At 37.1% G+C, this 17,210-nt stretch overlaps 1 protein-coding gene across 5 annotated transcripts in view; it reads left to right on the top strand.

The window, feature by feature from the left end:
• EPS8 (epidermal growth factor receptor pathway substrate 8) overlaps positions 1–17,210 on the top strand; it is a 193,485-nt gene that overhangs the window by 140,384 nt on the left and 35,891 nt on the right. For all 5 annotated transcript variants that reach the window (XM_023256800.2, XM_023256799.2, XM_045061439.1 and 2 more), the window contains 7 exons: positions 2,818–2,900; positions 3,503–3,639; positions 7,180–7,253; positions 8,506–8,632; positions 10,808–10,896; positions 11,273–11,347; positions 16,911–17,059. In XM_023256800.2, coding sequence (XP_023112568.2) covers positions 2,818–2,900; positions 3,503–3,639; positions 7,180–7,253; positions 8,506–8,632; positions 10,808–10,896; positions 11,273–11,347; positions 16,911–17,059 — 734 coding nt within the window. The remainder of the gene's footprint in view (positions 1–2,817; positions 2,901–3,502; positions 3,640–7,179; positions 7,254–8,505; positions 8,633–10,807; positions 10,897–11,272; positions 11,348–16,910; positions 17,060–17,210) is intronic.

Below are 17,210 nucleotides of genomic sequence, written 5' to 3'. Positions count from 1 at the left end.
ATTTTCTGAAGAGACCATCTTTATTCCATTGGATATTCTTTCCTGCTTTGTCAAAGATTAGTTGGCCATACGTTTGTGGGTCTATTTCTGGGGTCTGTATTCTGTTCCATTGATCTGAGTGTCTGCTTTTGTGCCAGTACCATACTGTCTTGATGATTACAGCTTTGTAATACAGCTTGAAGTCCAGGATTGTGATGCTTCATGCTTTGGTGCTATTCTGGGTCTTTTCTAGTTCCATACACATTTTAGGATTGTTTGTTCTAGCTCTGTGAAGAATGCTTGTGTTATTTTGATGGGTATTGCATTGAATATGTAGATTGCTTTGGGTAGTATTGACATTTTAACAATATTTGTTCTAACTGTCCAGGAGCATAGAATATTTTTCCATTTTTTGGTGTCTTGTTCACTTTCTTTCATAAGCTTTCTGTAGTTTTCAGTGTTTAAATTTTTCATCTCTTTGGTTAGATTTATTCCTAGGTATTTTATGGTTTTTGCTGCAATTGTAAATGGGATCAATTCCTTGATTTCTCTTTCTGTTGCTTCACTATTGGTGTGTAGGAATGCAACCGGTTTCTGTGCATTGATTTTTATATCCTGCAACTTTGCTGAATTCATAGGTCAGTTCTAGCAGTTTTTTGGTGGAATCTTTTGAGTTTTCCATATAGAGTATCATGTCATCTGTGAAGAGTGAAAGTTTGACCTCCTCCTGGCCGATTTTGATGCCTTTTATTTCTTTGTGTTGTCTGATTGCTGAGGCTAAGGCTTCCAATAGTATGTTGAATAACAGTGGCAAGAGTGGACATCCCTGTCTTGTTCCTGACTTTAGGGGGAAAGCTCTCAGTTTTTTTCCATTGAGGATGATACTAGTGGTGGGTCTTTCATATATGGCTTTTATGGTCTTGAGGTATGATCCTTCTGTTCCTACTTTCTTGAGGGTTTTTATCAAGAAAGGATGCTGTACTTTGTCAAATGATTTCTCTGCATCTATTGACAGGATCATGTGGTTCGTGTCCTTTCTTTTATTGATGTGATGTATCACATTGGTTGTTTTGCAGATATTAAACCAGCTCTGCATTCCAGGTATAAATCTTACTTGGTTGTGGTGAATAATTTTTTTTAATGTATTGCTGGATCCAGTTGGTGGTATCTTGTTGAGGATTTTTGCATCCATGTTCATCAGGGAAATTGGTCTATAGTTTTCCTTTTTAGTGGGCTCTTTGTCTGGTTTTGGAATCAGGGTAATGCTGGCTTTATAGAAAGTGTTTGGAAGTTTTCCTTCCATTTCTATTTTTTGGAACAGCTTCAAGAAAACAGGTGTTAACTCTTCTTTAAATGTTTGGTAGAATTCCCCTGGAAGGCCATCTGGCCCTGGACTCTTGTTTTGGGGGGAGATTTTTGATTACTATTTTGATTTCTTTACTGGTTATGGGTCTGTTCAAATTTTCTATTTCTTCATGTTTCAATTTTTGTAGTGTATATGTTTCTAGGAATTTGTCCATTTCTTCCAGATTGCCCATTTTGTTGGTGTTTAATTGCTCGTAAGGCATCTTCAGTTTTATTTAACATCCTGCGTAATAGAGAGCCTTTGACAGGATGTTTATTATATCTTCCTGAAAGTAAGATATTCTTATGGCAGTAACACTGAACTAGGGTGCATTAGCCCTCACAATTATTTAGGAATGTGACCTTGGCCAAGCTATCATGAGTATTCTTCAGTTTCATTAATTATAAAACAAGGAGAACATATTAGATAATCTTCAAGTTTCCTTTCAGCTCTAAAATTTATGATTATCTGTGCTTATGGTAAAAGAATATACAACATACATATTTGAGAAAAACATACATAGTTACAGAGAACCAGCAGGAATAAAAATAGAAGATGAGTACATCCTAGCAAGAATCTAATATGCAGTAATAATCACTGGCCATAAATAAAATTCTTTGCTACTAATCTTACCTTGTTTCTCAAGAAAACCCAATCAGATATTCTTGTTGGGAGAATATTAGAGAAGTTAATTGTTTGGAGAAAGTTAACTTTTATCTGAAATGACAAAATAGGATACAAAAGGATACAACCTAGTGTTGGGGGTTCATTCCATGATTATAGTGTATTTGTTCTAAACTGAGAGTATCTGCTGGGTCTGAGTGATATGTTGCAGTAGGTTAATAGGCGCCCACTGGAGCCTGAGGATGAGAATGGGAAAGGAGCTCTGTTCCTCATGCGTTCACTTCTATTTCCTTCATTTCTCCTTAGGCAGAGATTTTCCCCCAGTTATACTTTCTGCATATACCTATACTTCCAGCACATGCAAATCCCTCTCCTCTTTGCCTTTATGCGAGGATAACTTGTGTCTAAACTAATGGAATCTGGACTAGATAATCTTTAAAAATTTCTTCGCGTTTTAAATTTTGTCTTTGGGGCGCCGGGGTGGCTCAGTTGGTTAAGCGTCCGACCCTTGATTTTGGCTCAGGTCATGATCTCACAGTTCGTGCGGTTGAGCCCTGTGTCGAGCTCTGCGCTGACAGAGTGGAGCCTACTTGGGATTCTCTCTCTCCCTTTCTCTCTTCCCCTCCCCCACTTGCATTCTCTCTCAAAATAAATCAACAAAATAAATAAATAAATTTGGCCATTATAAAGTTCACCATCAAAAAACCACAAGAGTCATGTTTGGAAAGCACGTTTAAAAAAAAGAAAACACTTCTTTTGTGTCAAGACACTTACTGATTCAGACAGGAAACATAATCCCTTTTTTTGTTGTTGTTTGAACCTACATATCAAGACAAGAAAAATCTATGACCTCCTGTCTTTCATTGCAGGCAAACCTCATTAGTGAAGACATTGAAAGTGCAATCAGTGACAGTAAAGGAGGGAAACAGAAGAGGCGGCCCGAAGCCCTGAGGTAAAATCATTAAAAGAGATTGAGGGGTAGAATTGTTTTGTTAGAAAAGTTTTTTCATTTGTGGTTTTTTGTTTTGTTTTTTGCTCTAAAGATTTAGAAAGATTGCCTTCAGTGAAGGTATATTTTAGAGATTACAACCTGTGATTTCAACTCATTTGCTCTTCTGAGTTTGTCGGTTTATGGGTTTATGTGTGCACATTTTCCCTCCATGTTTCTGGTCTGTCTCTGAGAAGGCTTCTCTCCCACGTGTGTTGTCCAAGAGAGTCAGTACTGATGAGTGACAATTTAAGGGAAGGTCAGCCTAGGGGAGTACAAAATAGATATGAAGCATATAGTTAGTTCACAGCCTTTCCAAATCACAGGAGACACAGGAAAAAAAAATTAAACCTAGTGATCAGTTGAATTAAAATGTTCCTATGTTTTTGTATTTGATGTACATTTGTAAATATATATAATATGAAATGGTTAGGAAACGCTTTTTGTTCTACCTCTTGACGTAGTTCCTAAGGTTGAAGAACTAATACCATAAACTGAGAGAATTGATAGAAAGTACGATGGTAAAAAATCCTGTTTTTTTTTTTTTTTTTTTTTGTCTTTTTTAGGATGATTTCAAAAGCAGACCCTGGTATACCGCCTCCACCAAGAGCTCCTGCCCCAGTGCCCCCTGGGACTGTTACCCAGGTGGATGTTAGAAGTCGGGTGGCAGCCTGGTCTGCGTGGGCAGCTGACCAGGGGGACTGTGAGTGTTTCTAGGGACTGCTACTTCTTGAACATTTATTATGGGTTGTGACATAGTTCTTGCTTTCAAATTCTGATGCTGATTTCTGAGCTAAAGCCTGAGGCTAGCTTTTTTAATTGAAACAAAACTTAGAAAAGAAATTTAAGCCTTGGACACTATAAGACTATTGTATACGAGAGTTCAGGCCAGTCATTAAAATAAATATGGTGTTAGGATTACGGTCCCTTTTTTTTTTTTTTTTAAATGCAATCAAAGATGGGAAGTTTGACTCAGCTAACAAAAAGATGGTAACATGATATATACCAAACAAGAGTCTACCAGTTTGTTTTTAAAGACTATACTTCAAAATTCTTTCCATTATTATTATCTTACCACTGTCCTATTTGGAAGCAGTGTTGTGCTTTCATGAAAAGGATATCAGGGTAGTATTAGGACAAGAGTAAAAGGCATTCTCCATCTGGCTAAGTTTGTCAAAGGGGCCCTTGTGGGCACCATCATTTTACCTTGGTATTCTTTTTAAAAGACAAATCACAGCATAGAACATAGTGTAACATTTATATGTCAGAATGTTTCTTGCCAAATATGAAATTGTTATGACTGATAATGCCTTATGATATGTTGTCAGGTCCAGTGTCTTCATTATAAGGGTTAATAATTGTGATCCAGCAAGTTTGAATTTGATGAAGCTTCACTCTTTTGCCTCACAGTTCAATAGACTTCTTAAATCACTTATCCTTTATCTAATAAAGCATTATTCATACAGGATATCTAGCAGGGTAGGTAAACAATAGAACTTGGTGGCCAAAATGAGTGACACTGGGCTTTATTTTGAATCTGATGAGTTGCAAGTTAGACTCTGGAATAAGACCAGGATCTACTGTGTGACCTTGGACAGTATCTCTCTGTGCTTCAATCTCACTTGTAAAATGGGGATAATAATTCATGGGTTGCTGTGAATCTGAAAGCAAGTAACGCCTCTAACAGTATCTCTTGCAGTGTAGTACACATAATGTGTGGTTGGTCTCACTTTTGCCAAATGGAGTTCATTTTATTTCTGAAATGCTTTCCATTTTATTTAGTTTTTTGTTTTGTTTTGTTTTGTTTTGTTTTGTTTTGTTTTGTTTTTTGGTATCCTTGAAGCTATTTTTAGAGATTTACACATAAGCCCAGCTACCAAACAGATGAAAGAAAGAAATCTTTGAAACATCCATTTATCAAAAGTGAAGTAACAGAATTACTTACTTTAACTTTTATAACAATTTCTGTTTTTAGAAATTTATAAGGTAAATTTCTGTTGATGCTTTTTTTTTTTGTAAAATTTTGTGTTTAAAAAAACTGGTAGGAGTTTATAGTGTTTTTTACTTTTTATTCTTGTGGTACTTTTGTTGTTGCTGCTGTTTGGCGGAAGAAATGTGGGTTTTGAGAGAGATCAAAATGGTCTTCCTTGAAGTTGAGGAAGGATAAGACATCTTAAGTTTACAAATATTCTGAATAAATTTGTAAAAACATCTGTAAAACTAATATAATTTACAGAAAAGAGAAAATTTGTTCCTGGGGTGTTTGTGTGCTCTCATTAGGTTTTGTCTAAAATATGCTGTGCATTCTCATCTATTTAAATTAGAGTAAGAAACGGTTTTCAGAACTTCTAATTTTCTACTAGACCAAATAGAACATAACACTTACCCATGTGAGGTTCTGTCTGGATCCAGGCCAGACTGCACGCCCCCTGCTTCCGTGACCCCCCGCAAGAAGTATCTTTTGGTCCCTCTGCAAGTTCTGGCTGACTCAGGCTAAAATCTCCTTTGAATCCTTGACATAGCCTTACCCGTGACTTCTAAAAGTGGTCTCTGTAGAATAGTGGCAGAAGGGGTCCTAGGTGATGAAAAAGTCTGCAAGATATTGCACCTCTCCCTTATCTCACCTGCCAAGTGACATTTTGGGACCTATCTGGAGTTCCTACTAGCTATATTTCAAGGTCAACTTGCTGCTTTCTGTAGTATACAATACCCAAGGAAGTAGCTAACCCATGCAAAACAGCATTTAACTGGCAAGATTTCATGAATGTAAATTCTAATTATCTTGAAGTACTTTATAGCCACTAATTAAGTTTCATAAGACTCTGTAATTTCTTCTTTTGTGTGTGGGGGGTACCCATTCCTTTTTTGGGGAAAAGTTAGGCATAAAAAGGCATAGCAATACAGAATTTTGAGTATTTTTGTATAGTTTTCTGTATTGAATATCATGAGTCATGATGTATTATGAGTTGTATTTCCATTATTGATGGTACATTTTTCCTGTTTCATCTGTACAGTTTTTGGGGTTTTTTATTCCATATACTGTGAAATGTTTGTAGAAGTATCTGTGTTTAGTAGTAGTGTTAACCAGGAAGGAGATCATGATAATGACCTTACAATTAACATCATGCTTTAGCTCAATGAGCTAACTTAATATCTTGAATGCTCTTAAGATATCTATTATTTAATTTACAAATCCTGTAGGGCATTTATACTTTTAAAGTGTAAGTCAGTGAGCCCAACATTGCATGTTTTAAGCTTAATGACATTTTAAAAAGCACTTTACTGGGGCGCCTGGGTGGCTTGGTCGGTTAAGCGTCCTACTTCGGCTCAGGTCATGATCTCACGGTCCGTGAGTTCAAGCCCCACATCGGGCTCTGTGCTGACAGCTCAGAGCCTGGAGCCTGTTTAAGATTCTGTGTCTCCCTCTGTCTCTGCCCCTCCCCTGTTCATGCTGTTTCTCTCTGTCTCAAAAATAAATAAACGTTAAAAAAATTTTTTTTAAATAAATAAATAAAAAGCACTTTACTGTCAGAATTTTTTTATTTAAAAAAAATTTTTAAATGTTTATTTTTGAGAGACAGAGAGAGAGAGAGAGAGAGAGAGAGAGAGAGAGCGCACAAGTGGAGGAGGGGTAGAGACAGAGAGGGAGACACAGAATCTGAAACAGGCTCCAGGCTCTGAGCTGTCGGCACAGATCCTGATGTGGGGCTTGAACTCAGGAACGGTGAGATCATGACCTGAGCTGCAGTCAGAAGCTTGGCTGACTGAGCCACCCAGGTGCCCCTACTGTCAGAATTTTAAAAAGGACTTTACTGTCAGAACCCCCAAAGCTTTATTATAATCAAAGTGTTGGAATGTGTAAGAATTGGGAGGTTTGTTGCGTTAGAAATAGTTGGCCAGTTTTTGAGGGGTAGGTGCTTAAATGTGAGTTGGTACTTGTTTTCTTCTGTAGGAATTATAGGATGAGAAGTTAGGATTGGTTCCACAGGCAGCTGTCAGGAAGAAGGGAGAATAGCGGGGAAGTTACAGGGTGAATCAGCATTGTGAAAGTTGAAAGCTCTGCCCGAGTCCTTCTTTTTTAGTGGTAGCAAGAGTGCATGTCATTCATAGATGACGAGCAATTTTGATTCTGTATCTAAAGAAGGTGTTCTCTTTTGTAAATGGTACTCTTTTCATGTTCCATTACCTGTATTGATACTGCTCAGGCAACAGGTGGAAAGACTTAATGGTTTCCTTTCTTTAGTTGAGAAGCCAAGGCAGTATCATGAGCAGGAAGAAACGCCTGAGATGATGGCGGCCCGAATTGACAGAGATGTGGTAGGTCTACCATTCATCTTTAGATCATTGGCTTTTTGTTTTGTTTTGTTTTGTTTTTTAAAGGGGAGAAAATATCAACAGGGAAAATGAAGTTGATTTAAATAAAGGTGTTCTGTGGAAAGTATATTTTCTCTTTCCATTGGTGGTTATGCCCTTTGAATTATTTATCTTAACTGTTTTTTGCCTTTATGCCAATATTTAGTAGAATAGGGCTCTGATAGAAGAACTAGCATATTAACTAGTTTACAAAGGAATTTAAACTGAATTATCAGATTTGAGGGATTTTAACTTTTTCATAGTTTGTAATTCATAATTGAAATATCTTTTAAATATATCTTCATGACATTTATTAAAAAAATTTTATAATTCCTAAAAAATAAAATATAAATTTTAACTCTTTATAAAGGATAGGGCTGTATTTATTTTTATTAGTCCATAGTAATTTACTTATACAGTGAGAATGTCCTGTGATGTAATAACAACATATGATCATAATATAATTATTTTTATACTATACACACATTCCTAGCTTATTTGTAAACAAATACTTAGAGGAATTTGAAGTTTGGAACTTCATTTTTATATCACACCATTATTTATTACACTTAGAAGTTTATTTAATCCCGATTTCTAGTCTTTTAAATTAGAAGAATGTCAGGTTTCACACAAAGTAGAGAAAGTCAGCTAAGACTGTAGTATAATCAAAATTCATCCAATAATCCCTGAAAGCATAATTCATCATTGATTCTATTTAACCATGTAGAAACTCTTATTAATAACTATTCTAGGTTATCTATGTGTTTATTAGGTTATACAACATTCTGTATACCTTTTTCCATGAAATAATACTGTCGGTACTTTATTGGGACATTTGTTAAAAAAAACAAAAATGCTTAGTGCTCTTCTAACAAGATATTTCTTAGAAATTTTTACCCTAACTTTATGTGGAAGAAACACTATGAGAAAATTAGAGTAGTTGAAAATAATTAATAATCTGAATAGATACTGTGAATGCTTTCTTGATGGTATTGAAAATAGAACAAAATTAAACTAAAGAAAAATGTGAATGTCAGACTTCAGCCACAGGTATAGATATATTTAGTTTAATTCATTTCTTGGAATTAGTGCTAAACTTAAAATTTGCACGTGGGAGGTATTTTTTTTTCTAATTTTCCTTTACTGACAGTATAAAGTCAAGGCAAAAAATTGTCTTATTTTGTTTTACATTTCATTCTGTAATTTCTAATTCCAGCAAATATTAAACCACATTTTGGATGATATTGAATTTTTTATCACAAAACTCCAAAAAGCAGCTGAAGCATTTTCTGAGCTTTCTAAAAGGAAGAAGACTAAGAAAGGTAAAAAGAAGGGGCCAGGAGGTAAGTTGGATTTTCTTAATCTTCTAAAGACCTTTGAGAACTCCAGTGCTAGGCAGAGCTTCTGCCCTTGTGAACTGCTCAGCAAAACTCCATTGACAGTGGGCCAAGGTCCCTTTTTTTATTTTGGGATAGCACCTGGAAGTTAGGCAGAGACTAAGATGAGCCCAGGGAAAAGTCCATTTTGGTTCGAAGTTGGCTATGGTAAGGAAAGAGTCTAGGATACTTCACCTAAATCATAGAGACTCTGAGATGCAGCTGGTGACCATCTGTTTATAGTTTTAACTAGTGACTGCAAAATTAATGTCTGCTAAAGTCATAGCTCTGTTCTTTCCATAATTGAATGTATTTTATTGTAAATATAGAACCTCATTATTTTGTTAGAAGGATTGATTTTTCTCATTAATATAGTTGCAAATGTCAGTGGATTTGATTTTTTTTTTTTTAATCACAGAACTCCCAAACAATATGTTCAGGTCACATACAAGCAGTTTTTGAGTATGCTGTAGTTAGCTATTTAAAATGGCTTCAAAATATATAAGCTTGCAATTGTAGAACATAATGAAACACATAAAAGAATAGTAAATAAATATCCCTTTCATGACACATGACTTTCCAGTCTTTCTCTAGCTCATGTCTATATCATAAGCATGTGACCTGTAGACTTGTCTTCCAGATGTGTATATCTGGATATATACGTCACTTCCTTATATTCTGAGATTAAGTATTATTGCTTCCCTATGTCTCACACCTCTTATTCCTGCTGTATTCTTTATGAAGGGTGTTCTATCCTTTTGGTCACCCAGATTCTAGACCACAGATTCTTGTATGATTTCATTCTCTAGCTTACAGCCAACATCAATATTATTTTTTCAATGTGTTGGTTTTTTTTTTTTGTTCCTTTGTTTTTGTTTTTTTTTTCTTTTTGGGAGAGAGAGTGTGTGAACAGGGGAGAGGGGCAGAGGGACAGAGAGAGAATCCTAAGCAGGCTCCATGCTCAACATCGAGCCTGACATGCGTCTCGATCTCACAAACCATGAGATCATGACCTGAGCCAAAATGAAGAGTCAATGCTTAACCAGTTGAGCAACCCACATGCTCCTTCACTGTGTTTTATATCCAGTTGTTTTCATTTTCATTTGCATAACTAGTGTCTGCTTCAAACTGTGATCATTTTTACCCAGGTCTCTAAGTAGTCTTCAAGCCTCCAGTTTTTTATTCTGGGAGGACAGTTGTCTTAAAGCTCTAAGGCGGTCACTTTGTTCTTCTGAAAAGCATGTTAATTCCATGTTCTGTTGAGTTAAGTCTACTCCTCCCCTTGACAGTCAAGGTCACCCACAATCTAACCTTGATCTACTTTTCCATCCTCGTGTTTCTTTGTTTTAGTTTGTTGTTTCATGTACATACAATTTCCTTTTTTCATGTTTTTTACTTATGCTGTTTTTATCCAACCATGACATTTTCTTACCAAATTGCCATGTAACAGACTTTCCAAATCTCATCTTAAAGCCTACTTTCCCTGTGAAACATCTTTTAGGTGTACATCCTCCCAACTCCCAACCAGGTGTAGTCTCTTTCTATAGTACTTCATTGGTGTATCTTTGTTACTTATCTGATTCATGTCTTTCATTAGATTTTAAGGCCCTACAGAGTGGGGCCTATAACTTACACATTAAAAAAAAAAAGTTTATTTATTTATGTTGAGAGAGAGCAGTGTGGAGAGGGGCTGAGGGAGAGAGAGAATCCTAACCAGGCTCCATGCTCAGTACAGAGCCTGATGAGGGAGGGGCTCAGTCTCATGACCGTGAAATCGACCGGAACCAAAATCAAGAGTCAGATGCTTAACCACTGAGCCCCCCGGAGGCCCCATAACTTATACATTTTTATAGCCTTTGCAATGATAAGCACAGTAACTGGGACATAAAAAGGCTACAGTATACGTTTATGGAATTGATGAGTAATTGGTAGTGCCTAAGGATAGAAGAATCCGTTTCAAATGTCGGATCATCTTAGTTTGTTGCAGTTAGTCTATGACATGTGGTAGAGTAGCTACACAGCGTGGTATCTGGTATGATCATCAAATTTTATACACGCAAATGTGTTCTTCTACTTTTTCATTTAACGTATTTTCTTAGAACTTTGCTTTCATCTGTCCCTCTTCCCATTTATTTCTTTTAGAGGGTGTTTTAACTCTGCGGGCAAAACCTCCTCCTCCTGATGAATTTATTGACTGTTTACAAAAGTTTAAACATGGATTTAACCTTCTGGTAGGTGAAATTTATTTATATATAACTAAAAGAAACAAATGAAAGAAATCAAAGCCTAGCCAGGATGTTATTGGTTAAATTAAGAGATAAGCTTTTTTCCTGTGGGTTTTTTGGTATGTGTGTCTTGATTTTTCTTTAATTAGGACAATAGCTAGTAAAACCTATGTATCTAAGCAAATTATCAAAAAGGAATGATTCCTAACTTTTTAAAAACTAAATTCCCCTAATCTGACTTACCTAGGCTGATTAATACACTAAAAGTGAAAGTAGTAGTAAAGAACTCTTCCTCTGAGTCTGTGTTGGACCTTCATGAGTGTCTGGTTTTTTGCTTGATTACATCATAGTAATCTGTTTGTCTGGTTTCTTAATGCTACAGGCCAAACTGAAGTCTCATATCCAGAATCCGAGTGCTGCAGATTTGGTTCATTTTTTATTTACTCCATTAAATATGGTAAGGCTTTGTTTTTTTTTTTAATTTTTTTTTCAACATTTATTTATTTTTGGGACAGAGAGAGACAGAGCATGAATGGGGGAGGGGCAGAGAGAGAGGGAGACACAGAATCGGAAACAGGCTCCAGGCTCTGAGCCATCAGCCCAGAGCCCGACGCGGGGCTCGAACCCACGGACCGCGAGATCGTGACCTGGCTGAAGTCGGACGCTTAACCGACTGCGCCACCCAGGCGCCCCGGTAAGGCTTTGTTAATATAAGAAAGGAATTACTCTTAGTACGTTTTTCAGCCCCATGTGCCTGGCTGGAGTTACCTAGACAGTTTTTCTTCATCATCTTGCATGGATACTATTTCCCTTGGCATCTATGCACATATCAAGAATGTGCAATTTGAGAGTTTGAAAGAACCTTAGAAATCATCTAGTTCAAACACCTTATTTTACAGTTGAGGAAACTGATGTCTGTGACAGCGCTAGGGAAATGAAAAGAAAGATTTATCGGATGCTGGTGTTGCAATGTATACTAGTATATAATAGAAATAGAAATGGCTATAATAATATAAAAGCTTTTCTCTTTCTCCCAAAATAGGCTAGACATGAGGAGGCGCTGGTACTGGATGGAAGGTTTTGCTCATGTATTTATGTATTCACAAATATTGAGAGCCTGCTGTGTGCTTCGTATTATTCGTAGCTTATCAGGAACAAAACAGACATAAATTTTTACCCTCTTGGAACGTATATTGTAGTATGGAGGGGCAATTGTTAATCTAAATACATGCATAAATAATGCATTTTGCTAAAAATAAGTGTTACTTGAAAAAATGCAGTAGGGACAGAGAACAGGGAGCATTTCAGGTGCGTGCTCATGCAAGTGCGCACGTGAGTGTGTGAGCTGGAGTAGTACCCTTTCTGAATAGGGTTGGTTAAGGTGAGAAGGTGTCATTTGAGCAAATGAAGTGAGGAATGAGTCATGTGGATTTCTGAAAGAAGAGAATTCCAGGTAGAGAGCAGCTATTGTAAATGCTCTGGGGTGGTAATTGCAAATTATGCTCTTGGAATAAATAAGTATTGTGACTGACATAGAATGAGGGAGATCTTAATTGGAAATGAGGTTAGCAAAGAAACGGAAGGTCATATTTTGGTGGTCCTTGTAGGTGATTGTGAAATCTTGTACACTTTGGAAGGTTTTCGCCAAAAGGATTCTTCTGGCTGTAATACTTGGAGATCTGGCGGAAGAAGAGACTGGAATGGTTATTAGAATAATCCAGATTGGAGATGACGGTGTTTGGATCAAGTAGCATTAGAGATCGTAAGAAGCCCGATTCTGGGTGTAAACCATAGAAGCAACACTTTCTGGTAGATAGGACATGCTGTGCAACAGCCAAGCGTATCTCCAAAGTTTGGCCTATGAGTGAAGAGATGGCCTAATTATTAACCAAGGTATAGAAAACAATAGGTAAGACAGAGACTACTACCAAGGTAGTAGTTACAAATAAAGAAGAGGAGTAAGGACTGGTGGATCCCTGTGCAGTTTCAGTGTGAGGAGAATGGAAAGAGCCAACAAAGATTTGAGAAAAAGCAGTTAAGTCAGGAAAAGAAAAATAAGAATATGATGGTGTTCTGGAAGCCAAATGAAGAAAATGTTTCCAAGAGGAAGAATTGAACAACCATGTCAGATATCTGTGTGGTGGAAGCTGATTTTACCTCCACGTTCTTGTTACAGCTGTACAAAGGCAAAGAAAGATGATTTGTCTTTAAGGAAGTGACTCTGAAATTAAACAGATAATTTCTGTCTTTGTCCAGTTGGCCTGAATGTTCTCATATAGCCACACCGAACACCAGAGTAATATAGTCTCCATCTGTGTTGGTTCATCTAAAATGTAGGGGCTTCTCTTTCTAGATGGGAGAAGAGAGTGGACACTAGGGAACAATTAGTAGTCCTTGCATTGCCCACTATATGTCAGGTAGAGTGACAGGCAGGTAGTACAATTTTTTTCTCCCCAGAAAACTCCCTTCTCATACAGGTATATTTTTATATAAGACATAATTAAAAAATTTTTTTGTTAATGTTTATTTATTTTTGAGAGAGAGAGAGACAGAGTGAGAGTGGAGGAGGGGTAGAGAAAGAGGGAGACACAGAATCCGAAGCAGGCTCCAGGCTCTGAGCTGTTAGCACAGAGCCTGACACGGGGCCTGAACTCACAGACCATGAGATCATGACCTGAGCTGAAGTCAGAAGCTTAACTGACTGAGTCACCCAGGCCACCCCCCTCACATAAGGTATAATTTTTGAAGCTAAAAAGAAGGGTGTGTTGGAAACAATTCCCTTTGTAGAGGAGTTGGACTTTCCTATGAGCTTATCCAGCAAAAGGTTATATACCCTTGGGTCATAGGCCAGGATCCAAGATACACATCTTCATTTTCTGAATTTTCAGTATCCAGGTATGTTCTTTCCTTATATGGTATGATAGTATACTTCCCTTCCTATTTTATATTTCTTATACTTGCAAATATTGTAATAGCAATTGTTCCAAGCTGACTTTATGTAGAACCGTCTTGTCCTACAGGACAGCTAGGAGAATTCACTGGAATATTTAAGAGTACACAAAAAAAGTGCTGGGGCTTAGGAAAAGCATGGCGACAGAAAGCAGGCAGAACAATTGTTGGCCCCACATACAGACAGATATGAAAAGAGACTGGGCTACAAATCACTCTTTGCTAGGTCATTCCCGTTTTGTGGGAGGACAAGTGAGCAAGGAGTAAGAAGAAGGCAGAATCTGTTTTAAATACTTCCAGGAGGACAAAGTTTCCTGTTTTCTGGGCTAAGGCAGGCACAGGTGGAGTGGTTGTGAATGGCTTTCCCTGTCAGAAGGGCAGACAATAGAGAACAGAATGACAATAGCAGTAATGATAATTGTTAGTAGTGTGTGATTATTTGGTGTTATTATTTCTATGGCTGTTTTTTAAAGAGTAAGAACTATATGAAGCCAATAAGCTTAATTTTGGTTTAGGGCATATGGACATTATGGTTTGAGTTCCTTAATATTTATCAAAAATGGAGCAAATTCAAATGCATTTTTCATAGCTTTTACTTGATTATCAGAAAAAAAATGAGAAAAACAAAATCCAAGTTACAAAAAGGAATAATAAATCTTCTCCTTTCCTCAAGGGCAACTAGACAAGACCTGAAGTAGAATATGAAATGAATATTGCTTTACAAACATAGGAAAGTAACATTATCAGCATAAATGTCAGAACTGGGCAATAAAAGATTAGAAGATGAGAGTCCAAGGCTACATTAATAATTTATGAATGCTCCCATATGTTGTTGCTATATATATAACATCAAATTTCTACTTGTCTAGTTATTATTGAATAATTCTTGCTATATAAGCTCTTTTAAAAATTAGATCAAGGCCATTCACATGCAAAGAAGCCCAGACTAGCTCATTAACAAAATTTATATTCCTCACTCCTTTTTAAAAATATTTATTTATTTTTGAGAGACAGAGAGTGTGTGTGGGGGGGGGGGGCGTGCACACGTGTATGAGTTGGGGAGGGGAAGAGAGAGAGGGACACAGAGAATCCCAGGCACTATTAGTGCAGATCCTGACACCAGGCTCAAACTCACAAACTGCAAGGTCATGATCTGAGCCAAAATCAAGAATCGAACGCTTAACCTACTGAGCCACCCAGGTGCCCCTATATTCCTTATTCTTTAACACATTTGATACTGTCTTAGTTTGCATATTAGGAAGTGTTGGTTATAGAGCAGTTTTTTGCCACCTTCTCATTCTTTCAAACTCTTTCACACATTGTAAGTAACTGCGTAGTCATTACATAGAGGAGAACTATAAGATAATAGGACTGGTTTCCCTAACATGTAGAAATTAGCCTTTGCGATCAGGCTATGTATCTGAAAATATGATGTATTTTATCTTTGTTTTTCATCAAAAATGGCTCCTTATTAATAGTGTCTCTGATCAAAATATGCCTGTTGCTCTTTTAATGTTCTGCCTACAGAGATCCAGATGTATTAACTTGGGAAGGAACGTTCATAAAGAGCCTACTTCCAGCCACACAAAATTGAATGGCTTTAAACCTTGAAAAACCTGCTGCCTGCCCCCAGCATCTGCACACAGGCTTACCTACAGCACACATACATGCAAACCTGCCTGACATCCGTTCTCCAGAGGGAACTATGTCTTGCAGCTTTTTATTTACATTTCTTTTGTTTCATTCCCTCCCCCTCTGTGAAACCAAAGATTTAAAAATTCCTTTACTCTTAGATTTTACTCCTTAACTTTTCCTTCTTAATCATCCCTACACATTTACTAGAAGTGCTTATAGGGCTTGGAAGTAAGAAAATTACATGCCAAACAGTCAGGGTGGGTTTTGTTCTCAAGTAAGAGCCAATGTCCCTCCTTATCTTTGGTCTTTCACTGATTCTCATTCATCCCTCCAACACTGTGTTTTCTGCAGTTCACTTGGTCCCAGTCCTCACGGGAGGGAAAACTGAAGAATAAGCCATAAGTTAAAATGTAATATGTTGCTAATACATATAAATTGTTTTGGGGACAGTGAGGTGCCTCAGAGCTATGCTGTGGGTTAAGAAGGGCTTCCTGGAAGAGGTGGTACTGGAGTAGAGTTCTGAGTGATGAACGAAGGGCCTCATGGGGAACTGGGAAGAAACATGTGCAGATACACAGAGGCATACGATAGCATGGCATGCTCAGGGCGCTTGGATGACTGGGGAGAAACTGACTCTTGGTCTGAAGCCATTCAAAAAAAATCCCTTTTTACTTGTGCCATATCTCTGGGAAAGTGAAATTTTTATAAAAGGGCTCTGGTTTCTGCTCTAGGAGATAACTACCATTCTTTAGCCAGGAAATAGCCTCTGAGAAGTCAATTTGGAGCAGTTTCCAGACATACACTTATCATCATTTTGTTTATCAGAGAGTTGCACCTGTTTATTTGTTTCTGCTAGTCATTAAATTATCCATTTTAAATCAGGACAGTTTCCTAGAATTAGATTCTGGGGAAAGCTGTCATAGATTCAGAGTACCAGTTCTCATTCTTCTCTCACTTTTCTCTCCGGATCCTTTTATTTTTGTATGTCTTTATAGGCACAGCCATAGGCTGTTAACTTGAGACTTATTTCTCTCTAGAGTATTCCTTTATAGAACCGTATTTTTCAAGTTGGGCATAATAGATTTGCCAGGAAAGATACATGTACTTTTTTTTTTTTAAAGCAAAAAGCAGATAGTTAAACCTTAGAATTCTCTGGATAGCCATTAGTATTTTCCAGGGAAAATACAGTCCTGTGCAGCCAATAGACAGATCCTGTGAAAGTCGTTAAACTATTAACTTTTCATTCTAGATTATTAGGCACTATTAGCCTGGGCAAGTTGACTTAACAAACTGTTTTTCATTCAACAGTACACTGCACAACGTCAAAATTTGAGTATATGAAAACAGTGCTTGTTTTGGGCATAGATTTTACATATTTTGAAAATATACAAGTGATCATCATCTTCTTGCTAAAAAATGATTTATTGTCATTTTAGGTGGTGCAGGCAACAGGAGGTCCTGAACTAGCCAGTTCAGTACTCAGCCCCCTGTTGACTAAGGACACAATTGATTTCTTAAATTATACTGTCAACACTGATGAAAGGCAGCTTTGGGTGTCACTGGGAGAAACTTGGATGAAAGCCAGGTAAGTGTATGAGTTTAATACCTATAATACTTTAAGTATTGTTCTTTGTTATTACATGAATCTAATGAGACATACTTTTAGCCTTCTACTTATGAAGGACCAGGCATTACAGAGAAAAGCCTAAACCCTTCAAAAGCTAGTCTAGTGGAAA

This window comes from Felis catus, chromosome B4 (genome assembly GCF_018350175.1).
Source record: "Felis catus isolate Fca126 chromosome B4, F.catus_Fca126_mat1.0, whole genome shotgun sequence".
Lineage (NCBI taxonomy): Eukaryota > Metazoa > Chordata > Mammalia > Carnivora > Felidae > Felis > Felis catus.
Note: the sequence above shows the minus strand (reverse complement) of the source record. Positions and strands in the feature narration are given on the sequence as shown.